The sequence below is a fragment of the Cantharellus anzutake genome, assembly GCF_015039405.1.
Source record: "Cantharellus anzutake strain C23 chromosome Unknown EI90scaffold_40, whole genome shotgun sequence".
Lineage (NCBI taxonomy): Eukaryota > Fungi > Basidiomycota > Agaricomycetes > Cantharellales > Hydnaceae > Cantharellus > Cantharellus anzutake.
This window is the reverse complement of record NW_024066990.1, coordinates 679,075-705,354: the sequence shown is the minus strand read 5'-3', so window position 1 is coordinate 705,354 and position 26,280 is coordinate 679,075. Positions and strand designations below refer to the sequence as shown.

The 26,280-nt window shown below is 46.5% G+C and overlaps 8 protein-coding genes across 8 annotated transcripts; 4 read left to right on the top strand and 4 right to left on the bottom strand.

Annotated features, from left to right (window-relative positions):
* Positions 1–5,480: 5,480 nt before the first annotated feature.
* Positions 5,481–6,597, bottom strand: EI90DRAFT_3126980 (uncharacterized protein; the record flags this gene model as incomplete). Its single annotated transcript, XM_039063967.1, has 6 exons — positions 5,481–5,523; positions 5,577–5,730; positions 5,767–6,049; positions 6,106–6,156; positions 6,207–6,350; positions 6,406–6,597. The coding sequence occupies 6 exons, from the start codon at positions 6,595–6,597 to the stop codon at positions 5,481–5,483; spliced, it is 867 nt and encodes a 288-aa protein (XP_038913683.1).
* A 2,128-nt stretch (positions 6,598–8,725) lies between these two features.
* On the top strand, positions 8,726–13,231 carry EI90DRAFT_3018107 (uncharacterized protein; the record flags this gene model as incomplete). The annotated part of the gene is made up of 14 exons (XM_039057189.1): positions 8,726–8,746; positions 8,828–9,108; positions 9,150–9,443; positions 9,507–9,800; positions 9,863–10,443; positions 10,565–10,739; positions 10,793–10,892; positions 10,954–11,066; positions 11,103–11,300; positions 11,329–11,340; positions 11,373–11,433; positions 11,673–12,138; positions 12,302–12,967; positions 13,029–13,231. 14 exons carry the CDS (start codon positions 8,726–8,728, stop codon positions 13,229–13,231), a joined length of 3,465 nt encoding a protein of 1,154 aa, XP_038913682.1.
* Positions 13,232–13,935: 704 nt separating this feature from the next.
* EI90DRAFT_3126978 (uncharacterized protein) lies at positions 13,936–14,757 on the bottom strand (the record flags this gene model as incomplete). The annotated part of the gene is made up of 2 exons (XM_039063966.1): positions 13,936–14,302; positions 14,675–14,757. The coding sequence occupies 2 exons, from the start codon at positions 14,755–14,757 to the stop codon at positions 13,936–13,938; spliced, it is 450 nt and encodes a 149-aa protein (XP_038913681.1).
* Positions 14,758–18,783: 4,026 nt separating this feature from the next.
* On the top strand, positions 18,784–19,998 carry EI90DRAFT_3223863 (uncharacterized protein; the record flags this gene model as incomplete). Its single annotated transcript, XM_039066477.1, has 2 exons — positions 18,784–18,933; positions 19,600–19,998. The coding sequence occupies 2 exons, from the start codon at positions 18,784–18,786 to the stop codon at positions 19,996–19,998; spliced, it is 549 nt and encodes a 182-aa protein (XP_038913680.1).
* A 948-nt stretch (positions 19,999–20,946) lies between these two features.
* On the bottom strand, positions 20,947–23,470 carry EI90DRAFT_3126976 (uncharacterized protein; the record flags this gene model as incomplete). The annotated part of the gene is made up of 9 exons (XM_039063965.1): positions 20,947–21,294; positions 21,346–21,476; positions 21,530–21,871; positions 21,925–22,120; positions 22,172–22,377; positions 22,407–22,729; positions 22,800–22,928; positions 22,981–23,095; positions 23,149–23,470. 9 exons carry the CDS (start codon positions 23,468–23,470, stop codon positions 20,947–20,949), a joined length of 2,112 nt encoding a protein of 703 aa, XP_038913679.1.
* A 251-nt stretch (positions 23,471–23,721) lies between these two features.
* EI90DRAFT_2928003 (DnaJ domain-containing protein) lies at positions 23,722–24,168 on the top strand (the record flags this gene model as incomplete). The annotated part of the gene is made up of 1 exon (XM_039054953.1): positions 23,722–24,168. A coding segment is annotated over one exon (447 nt), but the record flags the coding sequence as incomplete, so codon positions are not given.
* A 24-nt stretch (positions 24,169–24,192) lies between these two features.
* On the bottom strand, positions 24,193–24,810 carry EI90DRAFT_3126975 (prefoldin subunit 6; the record flags this gene model as incomplete). Its single annotated transcript, XM_039063964.1, has 5 exons — positions 24,193–24,273; positions 24,331–24,391; positions 24,443–24,567; positions 24,621–24,691; positions 24,750–24,810. 5 exons carry the CDS (start codon positions 24,808–24,810, stop codon positions 24,193–24,195), a joined length of 399 nt encoding a protein of 132 aa, XP_038913677.1.
* Positions 24,811–24,843: 33 nt separating this feature from the next.
* EI90DRAFT_3067429 (vesicle transport v-snare protein vti1) lies at positions 24,844–26,237 on the top strand. The gene is made up of 6 exons (XM_039061022.1): positions 24,844–25,026; positions 25,133–25,191; positions 25,267–25,377; positions 25,436–25,687; positions 25,754–25,815; positions 25,886–26,237. Exons 1-6 carry the CDS (start codon positions 24,918–24,920, stop codon positions 25,974–25,976), a joined length of 684 nt encoding a protein of 227 aa, XP_038913676.1. The 5' UTR covers positions 24,844–24,917; the 3' UTR covers positions 25,977–26,237.
* The last annotated feature ends 43 nt before the right edge of the window (positions 26,238–26,280 follow it).

Sequence of the window (26,280 nt, the reverse complement as noted above, 5' to 3'; positions counted from 1 at the left end):
ATTTGGATTGTGTCTGGAGTGTCCCTTGAGTTTGTTTTATTTTTGTCTTATTTTATTGCTTGTTTTAACAGTAGCAAAATAACTGTTTTGTGTTTACACTTTGAAATCTGGAGTGTTAACCAGCTCTCCTGTTGAATATCTACTTAATATTTCTCTCCTTAATTGCTGCCTTTTACTACAGTGGCAATCTTAACTGTTTATCACTTTTTCGCACTGGAGTGACAACCAGAAATGCTTGAGAAAAATAATACTCTATTTTCTTACTTCTCTGAGGGGGGGCGAAAAGTCGCAGAAAGGGTCTCCCTTTTATACTCCTTGGGTCGCCTTCCTTTTTCACACTCTACCTCCTATTTACAGGATTTATTTACAGTGTATTTTCTCAAACTGAATAAAAAATGAAATTTTCACGCTATAGTTCTACTGCGCTGAACTGCGGCTCTACTGTGGTCAGACTGCGCCTAGAATCCTTATTGTCCTTCCTTGCCTAAGCTATTTTAATGGTTAATTAAAACTTGACTGCACTGCATTTGTCACAGTTTTCCTATTTCAAATTCCTCATATTTACCATTAAATTTGCTATGACTTGGTGATTCTGAATTCAAACTTCGCATTACTATGCGTGTGGCTGCGCTGAGACATTCAGCTGATTTATTCCATTTTTATTCAGCAACATTTAGTTAAAATGAGACTTGAAATGGTAAATGAGTGAATTGTTCAGGTTTAAAACCGAAAGGCAAAGTTGCTAGTAGTCAAGAATTACTCAAACTAATGTATTATAGCTCTCCACTTCATTAGAATATCGTTCCCTAAAATTCCCACCATGGTCCATCGTAGTTTAGTGGTTTTCGTGGATTTCATTCATCTTCCCTGATTCCCCCTTGTATTATCACATCCTAATCCTCCATATGTATTGTTCGTTGTTATAGTAGGTCGTCCTCGAAGATATCATATTTTTATGTATTTTATTTAGGGCTCTGGACCTCTTGAAGCTGTTTTCCTGTGCATTTTCAGGTTTCTAACTTCATGTCCTAGTATCTCATTCATTTCTGGATGGTTTCTCGCGTTCTTGGTATCATAAATTTTCATTTATTCCCACCTTTCCAATGGTACTAAAGTTGTGTTCTATTTCCTGGTATTCGTCGAGTTAGCAACAGTTTGCATGCACATTCAGTAATCACGTGCATCGTTCCCATAGTCGTTCGTATGCGGGTGCTGTTTCTGTTTACTTGTTCGGGATTTATGATATGCGCAGGTGTTTATATCTTTCATATGGGCTTCTGTGATTTATTTCAGATTTTTCCCTCATGATCTAAGGTTGTTTTGCACTTTCCGTGCTTTGTTTTGACCGGGCTCTTCCTTATTTGGATGGAAATTGGTCTTCGCAATCTGCCGAAGTGCGGATCTCGGTTCCGATGGCCGGTTCCCTTCGCATTGCCACCCTCACGTGTCATTAAACATGATGCGGATTTCTATATTCCCGTCATGGGTATAACTTCACAGCAGCTGGACCATTTGGGCTGAAAATTTGCATAACTATATTTCCCTATTTTTCATAATTTCCGTGTAAATTTCGTTGTATGTTGTAATTATGGATCCTACGCAAACATCGTCTTTTCCCTGAGCTTGGACTTTGGATGTCGCTATTCCCGTTATTGGATATCTCATTAATGCATGATCCTTTTATTATGAAAATTTGGGTGGATTAAGATTAGATCCCTTCCTTTCTAATGGGCCATCAAGCTCGTCTCGGTCGTTACTGGTTAGTCTTTGCGCTTGCTTTTTAAACATTGTCCTCATTTTGCAGGAGTTTTAGTCATATCTCCGTTGTTTGTGGGTAGTTTTCCCTGTAATTACTTCCATTGGGTCCGTTTGGGGGACATCTTCATTTCCTATTATAAACACGACTTTGAATTTTGCATTAGTTCCTGAGGAATCCTTGTTCCGTGGTACTTCCATCCTTGGCTATGTGTGCAGACGTGGGAAAGTAGTTTCCATGGAGGCTCTCTGATTGTTGCTATAGTCAAATCTTGGTCGATTGTCCTAATTCTTTCTTTAATATTTGGTATAAATTCCCCCGAGAATTCTGTCTTGTTGATGCTAAGCTTGAAGTATTTTTGCTAATTTTCTTTCTTTCAATTTATCGCGTATAGTCATAATAATTCGTAAAAATTCGTAAAAATTCATTAAGATTCATTAAAATTCAGGTCCTTCTATTTTCTCATATCTACTTGTCGTATGGGGTTTTGTGATTTATCTGGCATATTTCCATAATGGGTTTCCATAGTGTGACCGTTATTTCTCCTACACCGCTTGCTTTTCCAGGCCCATGCTTCTGACCTGCTTCCACTGCTGCCACCTGCGTATTACTCTATTCCCGATTTGCTGCTGCCAATACCGCGATTCTCGACTACATTCCCATCTGCTCCAGCTCCTAGCTTATTTTCTTGTCTCCCTCCTCCTCCCCAATACTCCTCCTTTGCCATCTCTTCTTTTCAAACTTTTTTACATCGTCTGTTACTCTTTTTCTTCATTGTACTAGTAACTTTCATGCTTTCCCTTTGTATGTACGAGAATGCGGGTCATGCATCGTGCACATGTGGCTAATTTCACATGGGCCCTTTGTGGCCGTTGCCCACTACCAGCATTTGTTAGCCCTGATTAGATGGAGGTACGAGATTAAATAAGACTTATGTGGTATTCCAGATAAAAGAATATAAATGTACAAGAAAGTTTTGAGGGAAAACAAAAGAATAGCTGATGTCAAAGAGCACATACTAGTAATACATGCAAACTCGGAAGCAGTTAGAAATCAGGAAAGGATACCAAAGCTGATACATGCAAAATGGGAAACGGTTAGAAATCAGAAGAAAAGGAAAAGCCAAAGGGCCCAGAATGTATTGGCAGCAAGCATGGCAAGACATGTGTGATCCATATCTAATCCAGTCCTATTCTGGAACCATACGCTTCACCCCTTTGCTCAGCTTCCAAGCTACTTGTCATCACAATCCGAATTGCATGAGTATATAAACTACATAACCCAAGAATCGACAGGAAAAACATTGTTTTGCTGAAGCATCAAGTCAATGCTGCTGGCAAAGCGGCAATATTTGGATACCAATTTTGTGTCCTTTAGAAAGTCATCTGCTGCATGACAAAAGTGGCCAAATGAGCGGTCATTGGTCACTGCTGAGAAGCAAAACTTCTTGTGCTCAAGGACCAGGTATACCAGCGACAAACCTGACCTGACTGGAATGGTTGGAGGTAGGGATGGGGGATGAAGAAGCTTTGCCTGGAGGTGCATCAGCAACAGCATCCAGCCATGGACCATGATGCTGTCAGTCTCTTCCTGATTGGACCACTTCGGCCTTATGCACTGAAGCAAGAAGGCTCGAAGTGTAAGGTCCATGGTACCAAAGTTTAGAAATGGTGCCCCACCATCAAGACACCAGGACTTGTCCGACCAGAGGGCTCAAAATCATGCACCTCTTCAACCAATCCCTTGCCTCCTTTTGATGATCTCTTACTTGAGGCATCAATCACCGAAAGAACAGCATGAGGAGTCCCTGGTGGCAAGACACTAACAAGAAGAAACTCTATTAGTATGTGAGCGTTCACATACTGAATAAAGGAGCTCACAGGGAAAACCCAGGTTCCAACACTATTAATTGTGTTGATGGATCATTCCGATATGCCAGAGCAAACAAGTCTTCAGAAGCATCCTCAGTGCCGAAGAGCCTCTCGTTGTCACTACTAACAATGATCCACTTTGCACCAGAAACAACCTGGAGAACAGTACCATAGCCCATGCCATCTATGTGGGGAGGGTGGCTAGTCCCACATGACGACAGGATGGACCAAGTGCTAGAGGGGACAAGCTGTGATTGGCCATGCATGAAGTTGCTTGATGACGTTGTTGTGGGGACAACTCCGTGCACCGCAAAAAGTCGGATTCTGCGGAATTTGGCCACCAACATACACCACATACCCTCTGACGCTCCCAATGCTCATTCTATCACTATCCAATACACCATACACTCATTCCATATTTTTCCATATTTTCCCCATCATTCCCAACAACCCCAAGCAAAATTCCCACACTGTCATATCCATCCCCAGCCATCGACTTCCACTCCCTCTGATCCCTCCGGTCTACGTCCGCTCCTTAACCTCGGAGCTCCCGTATTCCGCAATCACCTCAGTACCCCTCGATGGTCACCACCCCCTCTTTTCAATTTATTACCTACGCCTCCCTAAGTATGGAGCCCCGAAGGCTTCCAGACAGCTCCGACGTCCACTAGCGCACTCCCGCCTCCGCTGGGCAATACACTTGCTTGCCCTGCAAGCCCACCTTCGGGCCTATCCCTCCTTTCCGTTTCTGGGTTATCGCCTACCATTCCGTTAACCCTGTAACCCGACTTGTCAGTAATATTCAATCGGCTAATGTCTAACCCTGTTAGCTCGGCTCCGCCATTTGCGGGCCCGCCCTCATTGTAACTATATATATACTCAACTTGTACATAGGTTACACCTCAGTAATAAAATCAACTAGAGTTTACCCCCTTCAGTTCTGGTTGCCAGTTTAGTAAGTTAGGGCATGGACGTGTTACTTGGCACAGCGCTCCTGGCATAAGTTGCTGAGGCCAAAGCCCTCCACCACGGAGACACTCCTTCGTCTCAACCTGGTCTCTGACACACACCCAACCATGCTGCCAATTTCACCCCCTCTCTAGATCTCCATAACCACACATACAACCCAGCCGTTTTTCTACCTGATAGTGATGCTCTACCATCCTTCTTCACCCCCGGGGCATTTCCCAGAATGGCAATCCCATACCCGGATGGTTCAGCACGGAGTATAGTCTCACATGGTCTTGACAGCACCTGTCAATGGCCACATCTCAAGAAGTACTGCACCAATTGGGATGAATAAGGGCTCGTTGGGAAGCTGGAGACGAGGAGGTTGCTGACGGGAGGATAGGCGGGCGCTGTAGCGAAGTGTTGCGGAGTTAACTTTCACAATTCCCATTTCGGATCCGTTATCATATATTCCCCATTCATTCATATTTCTTTTATTGTTTCTTTGTTCCCAATTGGATATTCATCATTTACGGTTGCCTAACGGCCCGTTTACATTTCCCCATTCCATTCATTCCATTTCCAACTCATATAAAATAGATAACAGCTTGTACATAACTAGTTAGTACTAAATAGACCTGTGAAGGGACAAGCAGAAGTTACATCCAAGCGGCAAAGATGCCATCCACGACCCTAACGCCCCCTCTGAGCTAGTGGCTCACGTCTAAGACCCCTCACATCATAATACTCAGCCTTGATGTCCAAGAGAGACGTAGGTGAGTGTTTGTTTGAGGTTTTTGCAGACTCAGTAGCGCCCAGGACCAAAACCCGGCTCCATGAACCACACCCACACACACTACCACCCTCCCCCTTTCTCTCTGTCTCAAGTCTAGGCGATAGACCTGTTACAATGTAGAATTTATTGCCAAATAGTCATCTGCAAGAAGGCTAAAATCAAGATGTCAACTTGGGACACATCCACTTTAACACTTCCGACACACCTGCTCGCACTCCCAGGTGGTGGGCTTCTCATACTAGGCAGAGATAGCACATTAAGTATCTGGCCTTTCATCAGGTCCTCCATCTGAGCAAATGCACTCAAGAGTGTGGTGGAGTAGATGCGGTTTTCTGCATGTGGATCGGGGTCATCCATATCTAAACATATTAAATGAGCCAACTGGCATTTTTTACTCAAGATCCAACACAGCACCTGAACAGGGGTGCATCGGTCAAGTTCTGCGACATGCAGCACAGTGGAAAGCAGGAATGGCTCCTTTTCCCTGCCTTCCACAAGGAACAGCTCTCTAATAACCTGACAGAACTCAGAGGGTTCAGAGGATTGGAGTATTTCGAGTTCCCCCTTTTTAAAAGTTGAGAGGTTGGGCATGGAAGATGGATGGACAAAGTAAGCCAGGTCCTCGATATAGTCCTTGCCTCTAGCAGTGGTAATGGCCATCTTTGTGTCATTGTATGGCTACTCATTCTCATTCTGTCAGTCCATGTGTCAAATACATAACAATAACAACCCACCAAACCATGAAACGCTGTCAATTTGAAGAACCTCTTTGGAGTGAGTCCTGACTGCAGAAGTACATCAGAAATCACACCATGAAGCACTTTTACCACCCTACCATGACAGCAGGTGAAATCTCTACTGCCCTTGGCTGTGAACTTGGAGCATTTTCCGACATGTCAGGAGAAACTTCAGGATGAGTCACCAATGGCGACTCATCCTGGGGATTGCCCCGTGCACCGCCCTTCTTCCTTGAGCTTTCCTTCTCACAAATACATGATGAAATAAGTTGTGATTTTGCATAATATTGTTCTCACCTGTCTTGGAGCAGCTACCTTTCTGGGTTGTTTTCCCTTGATCTGCGCTTCCTCAGTATCATAACTCTTCCTTGACCTCTTCCTGGGTGGATTCCTCCTGGTCAGGCTAGATGCTGAGGCTGTCGGCCCAACAAGGCTGGCATCATCATGTGTGGAGAGCTCTGAATTGGACTGCCTCTCTGTCATATCCATTCCTGGCCATCGACTTCCGGTCCCTCCGATCCCTCCGGTCTACCTCCGCTCCTTCTCTACTAACCTTGGAGCTCCCGTATTCCGCAATCCTCTTGGTACCCCTCAATGGTCACCACCCCCTCCTTTCAATTTATTACCTACGCCTCCCTAAGTACGGAGCCCCGAAGACTTCTGGACAGCTCCGACGTCCGCTAGCGCACCCCCGCCTCTGCTGGGCAATACACTCGCCTGCCCTGCAGAGCCCACCTTCGGGCCTATCCCTCCTTTCCGTTTCTGGGTTATCACCCACCTTTCCATTAACCCTGCGACCCGACTCGTCGGTAATATTCAGTCGGCTAATGTTTAACCCCGTTAGCTCCGCTCTGTTCGGCCTGCCATTTGCGGACCCATCTTCGCTGTAACCATATATATATCCCACTTGTACATAGGTTACACTTCAGTAATAAAATCGACTAGAGTTACCCCCCTTCAGTTCTGGTTGCCAGTTAGTAAGTTAGGGCACAGACGTGTTACTAGGCACAGCACTCTTGGCATAAGTCGCTGAGGCCAAAGCCCTCCACCACGGAGACTTTCCTTCATCTCGAACCTGGTCTCTGACACTCTCTAGGGGAGGCAATAAGGACTCCTTACTAGGTTGTCTCCTGTGCCATGAGTGGGATATGGATATGGAAGGTGGTGGGCTCTGAGGGAGAGGAGAGTGTGAAGGCTGGGGGCTCATGGGTGCTAAAGAGCTGGATGAGGGGACAGGATTTACTGATGGAGGAAGTGGCAAAGGACCCCATGATGCAGGGGTCATGGCTATTAACCCTGATTGATCCAGGATACTCTTTTGGGAACAAGAATGACAGGGCTTGGCAGTTGGGGTTGGGGTTGGGGATTTTCTCGTCACTTTGGCCTTATGGTTGTAGATCCAAAATTAGGGACCCCCAGGACAACCAGCAATGGCACAGCACTCCGCTTGAGTCGCTGAGGCTGAGGTCCTTCCACACTAAGTCTCCGATTCCACTCCGGAGTCGTCCGAATCCGCCCAATCTAACAGGCCCCCTCCACCCTGGATGCATCCCTGACAGTCCCCTCCTCAGTTCCACAGTACCCACTTCTTGTCCTCCTGTCCTCTTCTTGCCTTCTTCCATCCCACCTTCTTAAGTTCTCAACTTCAACCAAAGTTCTCACTTTTTTTTAGTTTCACAGTTCCCAAGTCCAAACCTTTTTTTGCTTCCTTGTCTAGTTGTCTAGTTGTCGCCTTGTCCCATTGTTGCATTGTTGTGTTGTTGTCTTCTCAAGTTCAAGTTCAAACTTCAGTTCTCACTTTTTTTAGTTCCTTAGCTTTGCATTTTTGCTTCTTCCCTTGTCTAGTTGTCTTGTTGTCACATTGTTGCATTGTTACCTTGTTGTCTTCTCAAGTCCTTTTCTTAACTTCAGTTCTAACCTTTCTGGCTCTCTTCTCCCACCTTTCTCACCTTCCACTTTCTACTTATCAAAAAATTTCCTCTGTGGCTGTGCAAAAACTGCACAGCCACCTCTCTTTTTTTTGCTTTTATAATTTTCACTAAAATCACACCTTCCTAACCCTATCAATCATTTCAATTTTCATCCATCCAGTCAAAACCTATTCCACTTTTATTTCACTTGCACCCTCGAAATTTATTTTCCAAAAAAGGAAAATATTAAAATTTTCTATTCCACTCTCTCTGCTAAATATATCATACTGAAAAAGACCCCATATTTATATCCATTTTCTTCACTTAGATATTTCACTTTTAATTTCACTTGCACCCTCACTTGCACCCTCTGCACCCAAGTGCACCCTCAAAAAAAAACCTCCCTAAAAAATTCCAAATAAAATATCTCCCCATTCTATCTCCTCACCATGTTCCACACCAGAACACCCCGCATTTTTCCCTATTTTTTTCCTCTAAATTTTATTTTTCCCATACCTCCTTACCCAGAGCAGCTATTCACATGCTCTTTTTTTCATCTTGTAGATCTCGCCTACAGCTATCTGGAATGCCTATTGACGCCCATAATTCTCAAAACTGACCAAGAAAACATCAAGGCTTCACGTTGAGGGTGCAGGATGCAGAAATGTTGATGCTTATAACTTTTCAATGGCTGAACCAAATTTCAAATGATTGGTACCGTTAGAAAGGTGTGATCTTTCTCTTTTTTTTCAAGCCCAGAAAGTCTCGAGGGTGCAGTGGCAATAGCCTATTTCCCCCTCATTCTATAGAGGATCCCTGAACGAGACCGATACCATCAATGGCCTGAACAATTGCTGAACCTCAGCCAGCTGCAAGGACTCTACAACTGCAAGGATGGTGGAAGGGCCTTCCGCCTTCTCAGGACAAAGTACAGGCTCAATGTCGATCACAGTTTTTATGAAGACGGTGTCACCCAACACTTTGCCTACCGCACTGCAGGGCACCACATCGACTTCTCCCTCAAAGTCCCGGATCACATCGGTTTTGATGTGATCCTTCCTCCCCCTTCCATTAATGTGAATACCACCTGGTGCTTCCACCTCAACTTGTTGGGATCTTCCTCAACCACAGGGGTGACCTTGGCTTTGACCCCACAGGCAGGATGCTCTTCATCGGTACACAGGATCATGACAACATCTTTCTTGCCATGGCACCTCACTCATTCCTAGATAATGATAATGATCCAATTGCACTGGGTACCCAATCCGAGTGCACCCAGATGACTCCCGCACATGTCCATATGGCCACTTGCATAATTCTCTGGGCAATGGGCCGTATCCCCAACAGGAGCTACTCCACACATGACAACTACTACATAGATTTGTCTGGGAGGCTTGACCAATACAAGGCCATCACAGATTGGGTGTAAGTCAAGCAAGCCTCAGAGCATTCAATGTCTCTCTGCTCATGTCGATGCATTTTCACTAGCACTAGCTCACAGCAATCATCAAAAGCGATGTTAAATCTCTCCAGTGTCCGGTCTATGCATGACACGATGGTTCAACGATATGAATCACACTTCTTCGAGAATGCACCTGAGACATGGCATCACAATCCTTGGTTCAAGGAATCCATACCATTGATTGTCTTGATGAAATATGGTCAAGACCTACTGCTTGACACAAGTGATGTCAACTTGGAGCAAACCATCACTACCTTTGGACAAAACTATTCTTTCGAGCACATATCACGTTGGAGCTTTGCCATTGCCACCCACTTGTGGTAAGTCATCAAATGTATGATGGCTCACAAGTGTGTGCATTGATTTTGTTTTGGGGCTTTAGTGCCGTTGCTGTTGCTAAGACAGTCAACGTGGACCCTGCAACTATCCTAGAAGAGCATGATGAGGTTTATGATGAAAATAATGAACCAATCACTGATCTCACCAATCTGCCATACCAGGACATAGATGGAAATGATGTTAACATCTATGACTCAGAGAAAAATAGGATTGAACATAGAGTCCAATTTTTCAGTGCAACAGCTGCACCAGGGGGCCCTCTCTTCCAGTTGCACGATGCCCCAACGATGTTTGACCACTTCCATTATGGTGACCGGACTGGAAATGTGTCCATCTCTGTCTACCCACAAGCATTCATGACATGCTTTGGGCATGTGCAAGCAAACACCATCCTCCCTGAATTCCACAGGGCTGCACAGGGAATCAACAGTGAATTGCTTTCTCAAACAAGGCAAAGACAAAGCCATGACCCCATTGGAGAAGACAGTGATGATGACAATAACGATAGTGACTATGCACCCTCAAACCGAGAATCTGATGATGACCAACTGCTTGGTGGTGATGAACTTGACACCCAGGAGGTTGAGGACCTCCTCCATCAGCATGCTGTGGAGCCCCTAAAGGGTGTGTTTTTTCCAGGGATACAATGAGTTGCAACATCGGATTGCATGGAGGTCAGGAGCAGCTGAAACCATGCATGGAGCCGTAACTGCTGCTCTTGCTGGACAATATGCCCAACTGACAGAACGCACAAAGGCTGAAGAGATGTCCTCCTATGTGGAGCGGGGGATGCCATTCGACCGAATGAAGCACAAACTCACATCCAATGATCCTGACTTGCGACCACCAACTGATCTCCGACTGGAGAATTATTGGACCATCAACTTTTCTGGAATTGCACAAGAGAAACGGACTGGAAGGTCAGAATGATATATTGGAAGTTTTGTACTTTGTATTGATGGTTGATCTCCAGAGCTGTTTTCGAGAAGATTCTCACCCCCCTTGTGGACACATGGGTTGATCCGGAATTGGTAGACAAACTCAGGCACAATTTGGTCATCTTCAAACCTGAGGTATGTGTTGGTCATGATCATCTTTGACATGTCTAATATGGTGGGAATGGGGATGATTTAGGTCCTTCAGCAGACATATCTTTGGACCACATACCCTCTCTTCTGGGCCATAGATCACATCTACCAATCCGAAGTCCGACACAAGAGAGAGGGACATCCAGCAAACTTGCTGCTGTGAGAGCTGCTTTCAGCACTGGAACGAGCTGGTAGCTTTGGGTTCTGTGGTGCAGGAAGGGTGCTGTCCACATATGTGATGGACCCTCTTTTGCTTTCTGTTGGAATCAAGGAAACTGGATTCCCATGTCTGAGTGACATGGTGGGGATCCACCTTGAACAAATGGAAAAGATTGATGTCGATGCATCCAGATGGCCGAAAGATGCTGCTGGAGTCCCACGCTTTGCATCAAAGTGTGTTGTTCTGTACAACTACTCTCAGGCCACATATGATGTGAGTGTCTATTTGTTTACTCCTTGGGATAGTCATTCTTCTGTGTGCGCATGGGAGTACGACCTTTCTCTTAAGTCTCTGGAGGAAATTAATGTCATAGTGCTGTGCTCGCATGGGAGTATGACCTTTCTCTTAAGTCTCTGTAGGGAAATTATTGTCATAGTTCTGTGCTCGCATGGAAGTACAACTGCTTTTCTAAAAATTCACCACAGAGACGTTGTTGTCATTCCATGTGCGAATGGAACTACGATAATAACCCATAACCCATTTTTTCAATCATGCATGAATTGCCATTGCCGAGTTCTGACCCACCCCTTCACTTTCACTCACAGCATATGAAAGCCACCTGCTTCATTGAGCATATCCACCTTGGTCTTCACACCACCGAACATCTCCCCACCTCCCTCCCAAGGGAGGAGAAAATCCTTCAGTCACTAGCCAGTTATGTGGTTGAAACACTCGAGACAAATGCCCTCTATGAAATTGAGAAGGGAATCAAGAAATCCCTGAATGCAAGCTATGCAACTGCAGACCGAGATGACCGACGTCGCCTCAATATCCAAGCTGATGCACTCAAGGAACTCTTGTCCAGGGCACACCCCTTTGACAATTCTAAAGTGGCCACAGAGTGCCAGATTCTCACACTTGCCACCTCCTCTCAAGCCATACACTCAATTTTGAAGAACCTGCCCCACATTGATGTCTATGAATGGGTCCATGGCTTGTATGCAATGGTCACACTGCCTGACCTTGTTCAAAAATCATCATCAACAAGGAGGGCCTTGGATTTTGACAAGGGTCTGCTGCGGAAGTCTGCACTCAAGTCTTCCAGGCATTGCGAGACCTTTGCCCACACACATCATCCTCACAAGGGCAACAGGAGTTCTGCATTGAGGCTGTTGTCTTTCAGACGGATTCAAGACGATGTATCGATATCCACATTCCACCATGTTTCCCACAGGGAGGTCAAGTCAATGGGCACAGTATGATTCATGGGCGGACTTGATATACCCCAGCAGGAATGCAAGACGACCTGATCTGGGAACCATGTCTGATCCAGATCGCCTTGCAGCCTCCATTGCCAGCACCCAGATTACAGAGGGAAACCCACAGGCATCATGGCACTGGACTGACGCAAGGCTTGGTGACCTTACATGGGTCATCAAACGTTCTCGACTTCCACTTGACTGGATCCAGCAAGACATCTTGAAGGACCCGATGTCTCAGGAGCTCACGAATTGGGTCACCAAGAGCTATGATATGTCAGATGCAAGATTCCACATCAGCCTCATTGCTGCGTTCATCCTCACTGCATGGGCTCCCTTCCATCAGGTCAAACACAATGAAGAGAAGATTCCAGTGGAACGGGCAAAGGGTGCAAACATGGTTGAATATGCCAACAGCCTTGTATGGGACTGTGAATATGGGAAGACTCAATCAGGGTGGAAAGCAAAGCCACCACTCTTCCACCTCTGGTTGATATACATTTGCGGTATTTTGGTGGAGGACAGTCCTTGGTGGCAGAGACACGAACAGAAGGCCCGAACTCAGTCCATCAAACTGGCCTCCCATACTGCTGAGCAAGGAAAAAATGCGGAGATGATGACCACGTTCAACACCAAGCTCCGTGAGTGCTTCCTGAAGCTATCTGTATCACAATTATTATGATGATAATATTATTATTATAGAGAGGAAAGGGGTCACCATTGCTGTCCTTGCCCAACTCCACCTGGTAGAGGCCTGCAAACCTAATGCATTCAAGCCTGGGAGTCGCTATCAGATGGACTGGAGGCGCCATCCGAAGGAGGTATTGGAGTCTAGGCTTGCGACCATTTCCAAGCACCTAGCCCAACCTCCACACATGTGCCCTGTGTTCTGTGCAGTGCGATAGTTCTTGGGTGATGAGTGCCGTTCCCTTCACATTGTGGAGTCTTTCCGAGTACCACCCATGAAGGAGCGAGTGCCCTCCACTTCTTTGGCACACAAAGCTTCAGAGGCATCCCTCCGTGCTGATTCTGAGTCATCAGAAGATGAAGCAGAGAATCCTGGGCTGTGTTAGAACGGGTGGATTCGGACGACTCCAGAGCGGAATCAGAGACTTAGCATGGAAGGACCTCGGCCTCAGCAACTCAGGCGGAGCGCTGTGCCATTGCTGGTTGTCCTGGGGGTCCTTAATTTCGGATCTAGCAGAGGGAAAGTCTCTTGGGGGAATTCATGTCGATTTCGGACTGAGGTTACAAGTTACTAGGTACATTGTATATAAGGGGGGTCCGGAATCAAAAGGAACAAGGGTAGGACAAAAGGAGACAAAGGGAGATGGAAAGAGGAACAACACCGAGGGTCAAGTGTTTGACTCAATGGTGTTTCCCAAAGGAGGAATGAAGGGCCAAGGCCCAAGAAGGAAGGAAGGAGGATGGGAGTCGGGAATGGCTAGCTGACTGAATAGAAAGGAAGCAGCAGCCCAAATAGGAATGAGGGAGAATAGCGGAATTGAAATGGACAATGCAATAGTTGCAAGGTCCGGAGTAAGTCCGGAAAGTCCGAACTCGGAGGTTAAACTCCGGAATATTGGCAAAGGTAATTAAATGGAATGAGCTAACCAATACAATGGGTATAAGCGGAGGTGGGGTCAAAGTCCGAGGTCGGAGCTAAGACCGGAGGTTCCGGAGATGAGATGTGAACGGGATGCCGGAGCGGAGGTCCGGAGTCGGGAGCATAGGTTTTGCGTACTCGTCTGGAAGGTGTCGAGGTTGGGGTCGGACCCGGAATGTTCCGGAGTCGGACCGAAGGTGGTGTCTGAGCCGGAGGTGGGATAAACTCTTGGGAGTCGGCAAGGAGAAAGTGATGGAAGGGAAGTAGGGCTCCAGAAGTCGGAGTTCGGAGTTCCAGGAGCCCGGAGCGGAGGTCGGGATTGTATGGATATGACAGGCTGAGTGCTTGTCCTAGGAAATGTTGCCGGGTTCTGTAGGAAATAATATCGTCTTGAATGTGCGCTTGGGAATACAACGTCCCTTAAATATACCAACACCATGATATAACATTGTATATTGACCCATCATCAAATCTTGCAGAAAATTATTTATCATGTTGTCTTTTCACACGCACTTGGGAATACTGTACTAACATGACCAACAACCTGTCACGCGTCATGCTGGCCTCGAGGTCCGGCTCAAATCAAGGTTTTGTCACGCGTCACGCTGGGAAAAAGGTTGAGTTAGTTGTGTCATGCTGTAAACCTGGTTTCAGGGTGGCTGTGCAAATTGTAATTCAAATTTCCCTTTTTCGGAAGTAAATACATTCAAAAAATGGCCACTTCCTTGTCCAAATGGCGCACCTGTCTGGCCCGCTTTCTGTGGCCAAAGTCACACTTGAGGGGGGTATCCTCAGCACAGGTTGATGCAACTTGTAAGGTGCCATTGCAGCCTAATCAGCCAGGATCCAGGCCCAATAGGCCTACAAACTACCTCTTAGGTAGGCTTAGCAAGGATATTATTTCTGTATGAAATAGGTTCATTTGTGCAAGCGCAAAACCATCCATATGTGATATCCGGGTGCAGGAAAATTTTCTAAGCACATTTTCAAATTCTTTTGCATTTAGTTACTTTTATGGCAATATCCGATAGTATTGCATTCCTTTTATGGTAAGTTCGCCGGTTGGGTGTCACGCTCCGGATGCAACTGGTAGTTGGTCGTGTGAGTACAGTACAACATCCCTCAAACATACCAACACCGTTATATAACAATTGTATATTGACCCATCATCAAATTTGGCAGAAAATTATCATGTCATCTTTTCACACATGCTCAATAATACAACAACCCTCAAGTATATCAACACCATTACATATAACACATTGTACATTGACCCATGATCAAATCTTGCACGCAATTATTATCATGTTGTCTTTTGATGTGTGATTGAGATACCATGTCACTCAAATGATTGCAAATCAAACATGGTGAAATCCAATGATACATGTTGTTTGGTTTGGCTTCTGTCGTTTCAATAGTTCAAAGTTGTGTACGATAGGGGGGATTTTGAGAGGGCCCTGAGGGTCCCCCCCAACCTGAACCAGTGGGTGTTTTTAACCTATAATATAAACATTTATATACATTATATAAACTATATATTACTTCTATTTTCGGATTAGCCTTGGTGCATGCTTATTAAGCATTGGAAATGCTTATATAAGGATGTTGGGAGTTTCTAATGAAACATCCCACTGTTTCTGTGCACAGACCTCTCCCTAAAGTATAAATACCTTAAGGGCAAAAGGCTGATGAGTCCTCAGACGAAAGTGCTTGTATTCCTTGTGGGATAAGGCACTTCCTTTTGCTCTGCCATTTCTCATCATTACCACTTCTAAAACACTCGATTTCGAAAACATGCGATTATCTTCAACAACCCAACCCTGTCCGGGTTGCATAAGGGCAAACCCATGTCGAGGGGAAGAGGGAGAGCGGTAGGCAACCAACGGCAGACCCTAAAACGGGGACCACTGCCAGAGGCGGCAGGCCGCTGAGTACCTCAGCACCCTATGGGCAAGCTACCCTGCAGGGAAGTGTCCACATGTTATACGAGACCGCTGAACTCAATGAGTTTGGCAAAGTCAAAGCCCCAGTCGATGTAACAATTGACCCCAACTTCCCCATGAGGAGAATAGCGGGTCAGAAGCGGCGCATGACGCTGCATATGCTTGGTGGACAAGCGTGAGTGGGAAAGAATTCGTACACTGGTATGAACAGGCTGAAGCTGCCTTCAAAAGTTGCAAGGTACATAGAGTCCTTCGCAAAAAAGCAAAGGAAACCAAGAAATACTTCTTGGGACTCCCGAGTATTGCAAAACTCGCAGAGGAGTACAATTCCCTGGAGAACAAGGGAAAAATCTCCTGGGAAAGTCTAGGCAAAGCTGCCTATATAAAATCCCAGTTCAAACCACTCAGGACTCCTGAGGAACATGCTGCAAGAACTGCGGAATGGGAAGCGAAAGCTTCCAAATACCGGGAAAGAGATGCAAGTCTCTGCACTGGACAACCAGGCCAACGACCACCCTTCCCCACAGGAAGAACGGTAGACCTACCGTACTCTACACCTGAGCCAAGTAGCTCAGGAACACAACAACCCGCTCCCACCCAGGGAGCGCCCACTTCATCGAGCCCACAGCTCGACAATGTAGCCCAGGCTACATCATTGCATCCGACACAGCAATCGGATGTCCAGATGAACAACCCGGAGGAAAACCCTCCTCCAGGGCAATAACTCTACCCTTGAGGAAAGGGAAAGTGACATGGTAATATGCCATAGAGGTGCCCATGAAAACACCTTCCCCCAACTCAAGGCCCTGCACACAATATTGTATGCAAGGAACTGCAAGTAACAATTGCGGAAATCTCTACTTCATCAAAAAACCCACATCCACCACTGCTTGTGTGTAAACACCATTTACACATGAACCCTCACGGAACAAGTGAGGAACACCAAAGACATACAACCTTTGGGTCGAAATTCATTTTCAACAAACTCCATTACTTTCCTCTCTGTGATACCCATGTATCGCCATTCACTTCAAAGTGACAGCCCACACTCACTTATTCCTTAAAACCTTTTTTTTCCTCTCCCTCTCACCAACATGTACAAATCGCCCACTTTAAAGTGGTGACAATAAAAACGCTCATTGATAATTTCAAACTCAATGTAACTCAATTCTTAAATTTTATTCTCTTCATCATTAACATTGTATGCATCACAAATGCAACACAAGGGGGGAGGATGTCAGGGCGAACCACAAGCCACATGTAATTAAGATACATATTGTCATATCCATCCCCGGCCATCGACTTCCGATCCCTCCAATCCCTCCGGTCTACTCCCGCTCCCTCTCCACTAACCTCGGAGCTCCCATATTCCGCAACCCCCTCAGTACCCATCGATGGTCACCACCCCCTCCTTTCAAAATTTATTACCTACGCCTCCCTAAGTACGGAGCCCCAAAGGCTTCCGGACAGCTCCAACGTCTGCTAGCGCACTCCCGCCTCTGCTGGACAATACACTTGCTTGCCCTGCAAGCCCACCTTCAGGCCTATCCCTCCTTTCCGTTTCTGGGTTATCGCCTGCCTATCCGTTAACCCCATAACCCGACTCGTTGGTAATATTTAATCGGCTAATGTCTAACCCCGTTAGCTCGGCTCCACCATTTGCGGACCCGCCCTCGCTGTAACTATATATACTTAACTTGTACATAGTTTACACTCCAGTAATAAAATCAACTAGAGTTTACCCTCTTTAGTTCTGGTTGCCAGTTTAGTAAGTTAGGGCACAGACGTGTTACTTGGCACAGCGCTCCTGGCACAAGTTGCTGAGGCCGAAGCCCTCCGCCATGGAGACACTCCTTCGTCTCGACCTGGTCTCTGACACATATAGTCACATGGGTAAGTGGTAACCTCCGGGTAACTGCTTACGCACTACTGTAAAATACACACCATTGTATCACTTACAGCTCTGTGTGCTGAGCTACCCACTGAGACCTCACAATTCTGGGATATGACAGTAAGTAGATCTTATTTCATACTAGATATATGCTGTATATAAGCCAAATCCAATCTGAACTAAAATCTGAGCAATCTGACAGTGTGCCATGTCAGGTGGTGTCCCACCAGTTATAGAGTATGCAACAACCATGCAGCTGGTCAGCTAGCACAGCCACCCATACATCAGCTCTAATCAGCTCCTCTCCAGCTGATCGGCAACCAAGGGATCAGCTGGTCAGCCAGCACAGCCACCCATATAAAAGAAATTCCCACGACCCATAAAAGGAAAAAAATCAGCTGTCCCATACATCAGCAGTAGTACGGTACTACCAGGCTGTCAAATACACAGGCAGGACAAAGTCTCCCTAGGGGACAGTGGTCTGTCATCAAGCTTGCTGAGATAATTCTCAGGGTTTTCATCATCTGGGATGGAAACCTGCCAGAGTGTGAGGGTGTCTGGCTCAACGTCTTTGAGAGTGATGGACTTCTCCTGCTTGATGAGTTTCTGGAGGTCGCTAACACTATCTAATTCTGGGATGTTAACCTGGAATATATGGTTAGGCAGATCGTTAACTAGCCAGCAGTAGAGACAGAGAGACATGCTGGCAATCGTATATGACTGACCACCAGGCCTGAGGAATCAAGGGGTTAATGCACATGGAGAGCGGCTGATGCTGACAGTCAAGCAAAACACTCCCCAAGTCGCTGGCCAAGGGGAACAGTGGGAACTAACTAGTTCGTTGCCAGTTTATATACGTGCATAGAGTGTCAAGTGGTAACGCCTTCACACAGGATGGGAGCCACTCAAGTCACAAAAACCTTCATATCTCAAAGCTCCCTCCAACCTTGCAACATCGGTAAGTGGGCTGTGATAGTATGTCACCATCCTGTGCTCTACTAATTATTGGTCTGAGATATGACTTGGCCAAGCTATGTCACCTTACAGTTTGAACTCGTCAACAAGTTCACCACCGAGGAAAGCAACTATTATGGGCCATTCATTACCCTCCTTACCGAGCTCTTTCCAGCTTCCGAGGATTATCAGGTTGCTCTGCAGTTCAAACACGTCGCTAGGTCTCTTGGTATTACTGTACTCACACAGCCAACTACCAGTTGCATCCGGAGCATGACAAAAAGTACTGAACCGGCAGCTCATGTTGATGCGTGACACCCAACCGGCGAACTTACCATAAAAGGAATGCAATACTATCGGGTATTGCCATAATAAGTAACTAAATGCAAAAGAATTTGAAAATGTGCTTAGAGCGCCTTTCTGAAAAATTTCCTGCACCCGGATATCACATATGGATGGTTTTGCGCTTGCAAACAAATTTGTTCTTGCACAAATGAACCTATTTCATACAGAAATAATATCCCAAGCCACCAGGTAGTTTTTACCCATAGTAGGCCTATTGGGCCTGGATCCTGGCTGATTAGGCTGCAATGGCACCTTACAAGTTGCATCAACCTGTGCTGAGGATACCCCCCTCAAGCCCACAGAAGTGACTTTGGCCGCAGAAAGTGGGCCAGACAGGTGCGCCATTTGGACAAGGAAATGGCCATTTTTTGAATGTATTTATTTCCGAAAAAGGGAAATTTGAATTACAGTTTGCACAGCCACCCTGAAACCAGGTTTACAGCATGACACAACTAACTCAACCTTTTTCCCAGCATGACGCATGACAAAACCTTGATTTGAGCCGGACCTCGAGGCCAGCGTGACGCGTGACAGGTTGTTGGTCATGTTAGTACAGTACCCACCCCCCACGTTATTACGAGGCACGGACTCCCCGTTGTTTTTATCGAATTCAAGCCACAGGTAGCCTACGACAAAGACTTAGTGTGCAAGGAGGTGGATGACCAGATGCACGAAAGATTCCTCAACTTCACTGGAAGTATTCCTATACCCATGTTCTATGGACTAAGCGTTTTGGGCACGCGGTTCTGTATCTACAAGTATAGTGTTGCCAATCGCTCTGTCACCCCACCATGTATCCCACCCAGTGACAACTTTATTGTCAACGTTGCACCCAAAGAAAGATGGGATTTCGATCTTTTGGAAGTGGACCGTAAGGCAAGGTTGAAAGAACTTGTTGCCCATATCAAAGCGATGGTTGCTGCTCTCCAGTAGTTGTGAGTTACTCCTCTTCCTTGAAACTTCATGAACACCAAAGGTTGTTGAAGGTTTCAAGTGCTGAGAATTGCACTGCTGATGTATTTGGATTTTCCCCAATGTCGATTTCTTCCTCCTTTTTCTTAACCTGCTGCATAGTCTGTAGTCCGTTTCCATGAGTGTTGTGAGTGTTGTTTCGACCGATTTGTTTGTTGTTTATGTAACAAAGCATGGGAATATTCAGCCTCCACTACTGCCGTTTTCCATTCAATAGTCCACATGATGAGTTTTGGTTCCAAAAGCAAGCCTGACAGAGAATAGCTCCAACCAAATGAGCTACGGACTTGCGGTTTCTTTTAAAAGGCATGTATTTTACTCCTACAGGTTACTTTACCACCGATAATCCTAATTCCCATTTTTTATAAATTCACATTTGTCACAGTCCCCCCCCCATTTTCCTCAACAACAGCTGGATGGAAAGGGATGAAAATTAGGCAGTAGGTAGTTCTTGTAAATATCTCGAACCCATTTTTTTTCTAATCAATGGGCCTTTTTTTCGTTTCTTAATAAGGTTGTGTGCCATCCCGGTGACTCACACAGTCCCCCTCACAACTGCTGAGTGAAATGGGATAAAAGTCGCGCAGTGAGTAGTATTCTTTGCCGGGCTTGCTTTTGCACCAAGGAGCGAGTGCAGAACCGAAATTCGTCACGTGGACTATTGAATGGAATCCGGCAGTATGCTGCTCATTCAAAACAACAAGGAGTCAATAGCTAACGTCGTGTTATTCCTGTGCTATAAGCGGCATATCTGAGTGTGCTGATAGAAACATCGCACATTAGGGCACAATCACAACAGCGAAAATAAGCACGAGATTAGGTAGTTATATGTGAATCAGCCTGTACATGTGAGGCACTAAGGCAGTACTCAAACAACGCGATGAGACTCCTGAGTCCACCTGACAAGGCTCACGTCGGGGTGGATGGGCCCGTCGTGGCCCGTGGACCGGGGCCTCTTAATGGTCTGGAACGCGCTGGGGGGGGAGGAATGGAAGGATCAGGTGTCACGCTCCGGCTCTTTGACTTTTCGGAGACAGTAAGGCGGGACGGAAGTGGTGACGGTGCACGCGCTGAGGTGTTGGACAGTTTGAGTGGAGACGTCGAGATATTTAGCGTTGGAGGCTGGGGAGATCCAAGGGGAGGGATTGATGCATTGGAAGGAGATGGCAAGGGTACAGACGTCAAAGATGACAGAGCAAGCGGCTCTATCAGAGTCATGAGGAGATGCGCGAAATCCATTCCATTATCATGTAAAATCTAAATAACAGGACTCGGCGTCGGAAGGTCATACAGGAGAAAGCTAAATACCTTCTTGTTTTGATCTAGCATCGCCAAGATTGACGCATCAACATCCTGTTGTCCAATGTGCGGACCGTTCACTTGCCGCTTGAACATAGTTGCAAAGCATTCAATCTGCTCTCTGGCCCATTGGATCAGTGCTGAATCGTTCAAATGAGCAATCAGTTCTCAAGGTATCAATGTCACAACATACTTGATGCCATCTCGTTCTCCTCAAAACTAGCCAAGTACCAATTAGCCGTGTGCTTGATGCTAGTGAAGACCACAAATGCGAGCTCAGCAATATAGCTGGATACTTCACCCTCGAATGCAATCATCCTGGTGCGTTTCTTGATGAGCGAACCGCGCGCGGAAAGTAACACGTTACGAGCAGCAATGCCTTCGTTCAAACGGAGAAGGAGAGACGTGACACCCATGACAGCTGACTTACTGAGTGAGGGGTCTGAGAGTGAGTGTAAGAGAGCTGAAGTCAATGCGGGAATGAGTGACGTCAGTTTGGGGGCCAAAGAGGGCAATGCCGCGAGGTTCTTTTGGCCTATGGGACAACATCATGCCTGTGATGGTATTGTAATTGGCCTAAAACCTTACCTCGCTCGACAATCTCCACCGCTTCTCCCCACCGCCGTAAAGCAATAGCTACCGTTAAGTCGTCAGTTAAGTCACCAACTGCTTGGGTCTCCACTTCAGCTCGTTCCGCTGATCCTCTCTCGCATCGCGACAGGACGGGTAATGATGAGACTCCAGCGTTATGATCTACCTCAAGCACATTGTACATCGACGCCCGCTAACTCACGGCTTCAGCGAGAACTCGTGTGCAATACCAAGAGCGGCATACCTCCCCAGCAGTCCACAGACTTCTGCGACGCTCCTGTTCGCCTTCGCGCTCCTTGCGGCGGCGAGCCGCTAACTCTTCCGATGTGGTCTTGCATGTGGACAGCAACACCCTCTTATCCGATGATTTTTCACAGCGGTAAACAAAGGAGTCCTTTCCTTTTCGCACCTTGAATGCCCTAGTGACGTCTCCACCGAGCCTCAGTAACGCTATATCAGTGCGATCAATGGGAACTTACCAGGAGAATCTTTAACGTCGACTACGGATATGTCGCGTAACGGCCAACAACGCTCGGCAACAAGCTTTCCCCCCTCGCCCGATCGTTTTCTTCTCCGCTTCGCAACAAGAAAGCAATCATCCAGCAGTACGAAATGCACAGCATATTCCACCTTATAAGTGGCTGGGTTGAGGGACCATGAATTCTCAACCTCCAAGACGATATGCCGTCCTGGGATTGCCGGGACAAACTTGGTAGAGCCCTCAATGGTCATGTGCAGAGTCGAGAGTTGGGTAGCGTAAAGTTTTTCGAGATCAGCCACAGATGATCTATTAGCCCTTCGCCTGTCTGACAATTTGGGGCTCTGTTGAGGCAAATGAATGACTATTGGACTACTTTCACTTGCCCATCGACGACAACGTCGTATCTTCAATGTTGAGCAATGCTGGCATGGTTTTCCATTCGGATAGCCCCTCTTTCAACTCGAGCATGTCGTTCTCTAACGTACTTATTTCCTTTGAAATGTGGACAAACTCCTCGTAACTGCGAATGAGGGTCAACATGAGCTCAACGCAGATCCAAAACCTTCACTCACTTATTAAACACGGTCTGCTGCATGTCGGAGAAGGCATTGCCCTTCGCCCCCCTCAAGGAAGACTGCATATTCCGTAGCTCCGCCTCTGTCGAGGTGGCAAGTGCCGATTTGAGATCTGTACGACAATGAAGATTTGTGAAGACGGCATGAAAACAATCTAGTACGTACATGCGTCCGGATTGAACTCCGATTGCTGGAATATCGCCAAGTCTATTATCTGACCACTCGACGGTACATCGCTTTGGCGATAACCAAGTATATCCTCGACACCTTTCGCCTCTTCAAATTGTCTCAACTGCATAGGCAAAGGCGGGACGCTAGGCACATCCGGTATGTCAGTCGGCCCCGATATCTCTGCGTAACGCATTGACATGCGCTTCTTGATCTTATCGTCCACTCGAGACTTCCGGGCGTCGCTGCGTGCTACAGCCACATTGGCACGAGGTCTTGGACCATCTTTGGCTAACTTCTTCTTTCTGAGAGACTGCATAGCTCAATCGCAACTGGGTGCTCCCACCCAGGCCGGAAAACCCAAAGTGTGCGAGTAAACACAGCAGCCACGTGGCCGTCGCAACAGCCCGGGCGAGTTACTTATGTAAAAGTTATATAGACGCTGAACCAGGCAACCGACGGTGGGTCTTTATACAGGTATTCACTTCGTCCTCACATCCGAACCACAAGATATCATTGGCCGAGCTTGCGAGGCGTTTGTTCAAACTGGCTAACCACAGTGAACCCAGCCTCTACTCTGTGCTCGGGGTGACGAAGAGTGCAACTCAAAGCGAAATTAAAGCTGCCTACCGTCGTGCTCTACTGCGCCACCACCCTGACAAGAACCAACATGTTCAAAGCACTGGTGGCTCTCTGTTCAGTGATCGACATCCCATAACGCTCATCCGGGCTGCATACTCCACCCTGGCTGATCCGCAATCAAGACTGTTATATAACTCACACGAGCAAGTAGCATTCAAGCCTTCAAAAGAGCAGAGGGCAGCGGAAGTTGTTTCATTAGATAGGTTTGAGATGCATCGTGGCGTTGAAGACACGGATGATTACTGGTTATATCCATGTCGATGTGGATCGTCGTATAGGATCAATGAGAAACAAATGAATCGAGACGTGCATTTGGTGGGATGCCAAGGATGCTCAGAAGCGGTGTGGGTTGGGTACGAGGCAGTGGATGAGTAGAAGTAGAGCAGCGAAATTCTGAAACTACGTCGCAGTAGCCTTTTCAGCAGCCTTCTTTCCATTTTTCTGTTGTATGCCTTGGGCGGCCGCTTGTGTCTCCACAATCTAGACGAGTATCAATAAACCTCCTAAAACCACTTGTGCTGAGCAGGAGTCACTGACCTCCATTTTCTTTTGTTCTGATTTCTCCGTCAGATCTTTCAACTGCTTCTCGACTCGGTTTCTGTTCCAGCACTGAGCTTTAGACTGGGAGATAGACGTTTAAAAGCCGCACATGTCACCCTTTATGAGGTCAATCCGCTTCGCGATATTCTGTTTGGCTTCCTCTTGATCTTGGGGTACAAGCACTGGTCCGACTAGTTTATAAACAGTGTTCTCGGGTTTCAACGTCCTGAATTCCTAATAGAGACCAACGAAAATAGAGGGTAGGCAATCCTAATACCAAGGCTAACCTTTTGCACCAAGTCGTTCTCATTCAACTGCGCATCCAAGCGTTGTCTGACTTCGACGGCAGAAGACAGTTCTAAATTACGATAGGTTCACCATGTAGTAAACGAAACGGAAAACTCCTGTCTTTATACCCTGTTGTAACTCTTGATACTCGAGTGACGCACTCTCCAGCCTGGCCTTCAGTGCCTCCATCGTGCAACACAATATATTTGTACTCGGCCAACTCCTCGATTGGCTGTCACGAGGCCGAACATAGCCTCAAAACCCAAGCTTCGTAGCGAACACTGGCTAGTGTTACTATGGACAACTCACCAACCTCTCTGTTTGAATCATACGAACAAGACTTCAAGTCAATCATTGAATCCATTCGGGGGAAACTTGATGGGGAAGCAAAAGACCAGAACGGAGGTGAGTCGCAGCTGGATATTGACCTCGCAACTGTCCTCCGTAGGGTAGGGTCTTTGTATATAGAATGCTAAGATTTTTATTTCTTCTACTTCCCCCCGTCTCCTAGAACAACGCAAGGCAACATTGAGGCGAGTAGACATGGAGGTTGAAGAGGCGGATGAAATTGTGAGTGAGCCTTTACTGTCATACATTCTTTGAGAAATCGTCCACAATTCATCATTCTCTTCCCTGTCCACTCAGATATCTCAAATGGAAGTAGAGATCCAAGGCATGCCCCAGTCTCTCAAAGCACGGAACCAAATTCGTGTGAAGACAAACAAATCAGACCTCTCGAAGCTGAGGACCCAAGCTGTGCGTCCCTCCGTGTAGCCACTGTCATAGCGCCTAGCTCATAAGTACGGATGTCTAGAAAGCACTGCATGCTACAGCAACTCGTGCCGATTTGCTGGGCTCTCATGCATTCAACACCTCCGCGGCATTCTCGGAGGAAGACTCTGGTTCACAACGCACCCGCTTGCTAGCCGGTACTCAGACGCTTACAGACAGTACTCGGAGACTCGAAGATAGCCATCGGATTGCTCTCGAGACAGAGGATGTCGGGGCCGATATCCTGAGGAGTCTTAGAATACAGAGAGAAGGCATTGTTCGGACCCGAGACACTGTACGCAGCATTCACTCAGCTGTGCTTCACTCCCACCTCCACTTTCGGTCTAACGCGTTCAAATAGCTTCATGAAGCCGATGCGAGCATCACTCGTGCTTCTGGTACGCTGAAGGGAATGATTCGTCGGTAAGTCATGCCCAAATATAATGCGTTTGCACAAACTTACGTATCCATTTCGCTTCCCCTCAAATGCAAGCATGAATCAACAGCGTGTCATCATGGGCGCCATCATCGCTGTTCTCCTGATTCTCATTGGATTCATTCTTTGGTCAAAGTTATCCCGCTAGACCAAATCTCTTGGCTTCAGCTAATCATCGCCCCGGCTACGACTCTCAGTTCGAACTTTTTCCGCAGATGGACACCTAGCCGAGCATATTTAACTCTATTCACAGTCCGGACATTGTGTGCAGGTCATTGTACATGCTTCCTAGTTTCCAATTTGTGACTTCACAGATGATGTTTACCATACGCCGAAATAAGAACAGTCGAGTAATTGTATTCCCGAAAGGAGCGACAATCAAGTACACATAGGTCAAGAAATAATGTAGATCTACTAGAAAAATTTGTGGGCCCTGTCGAAACACATGTCAG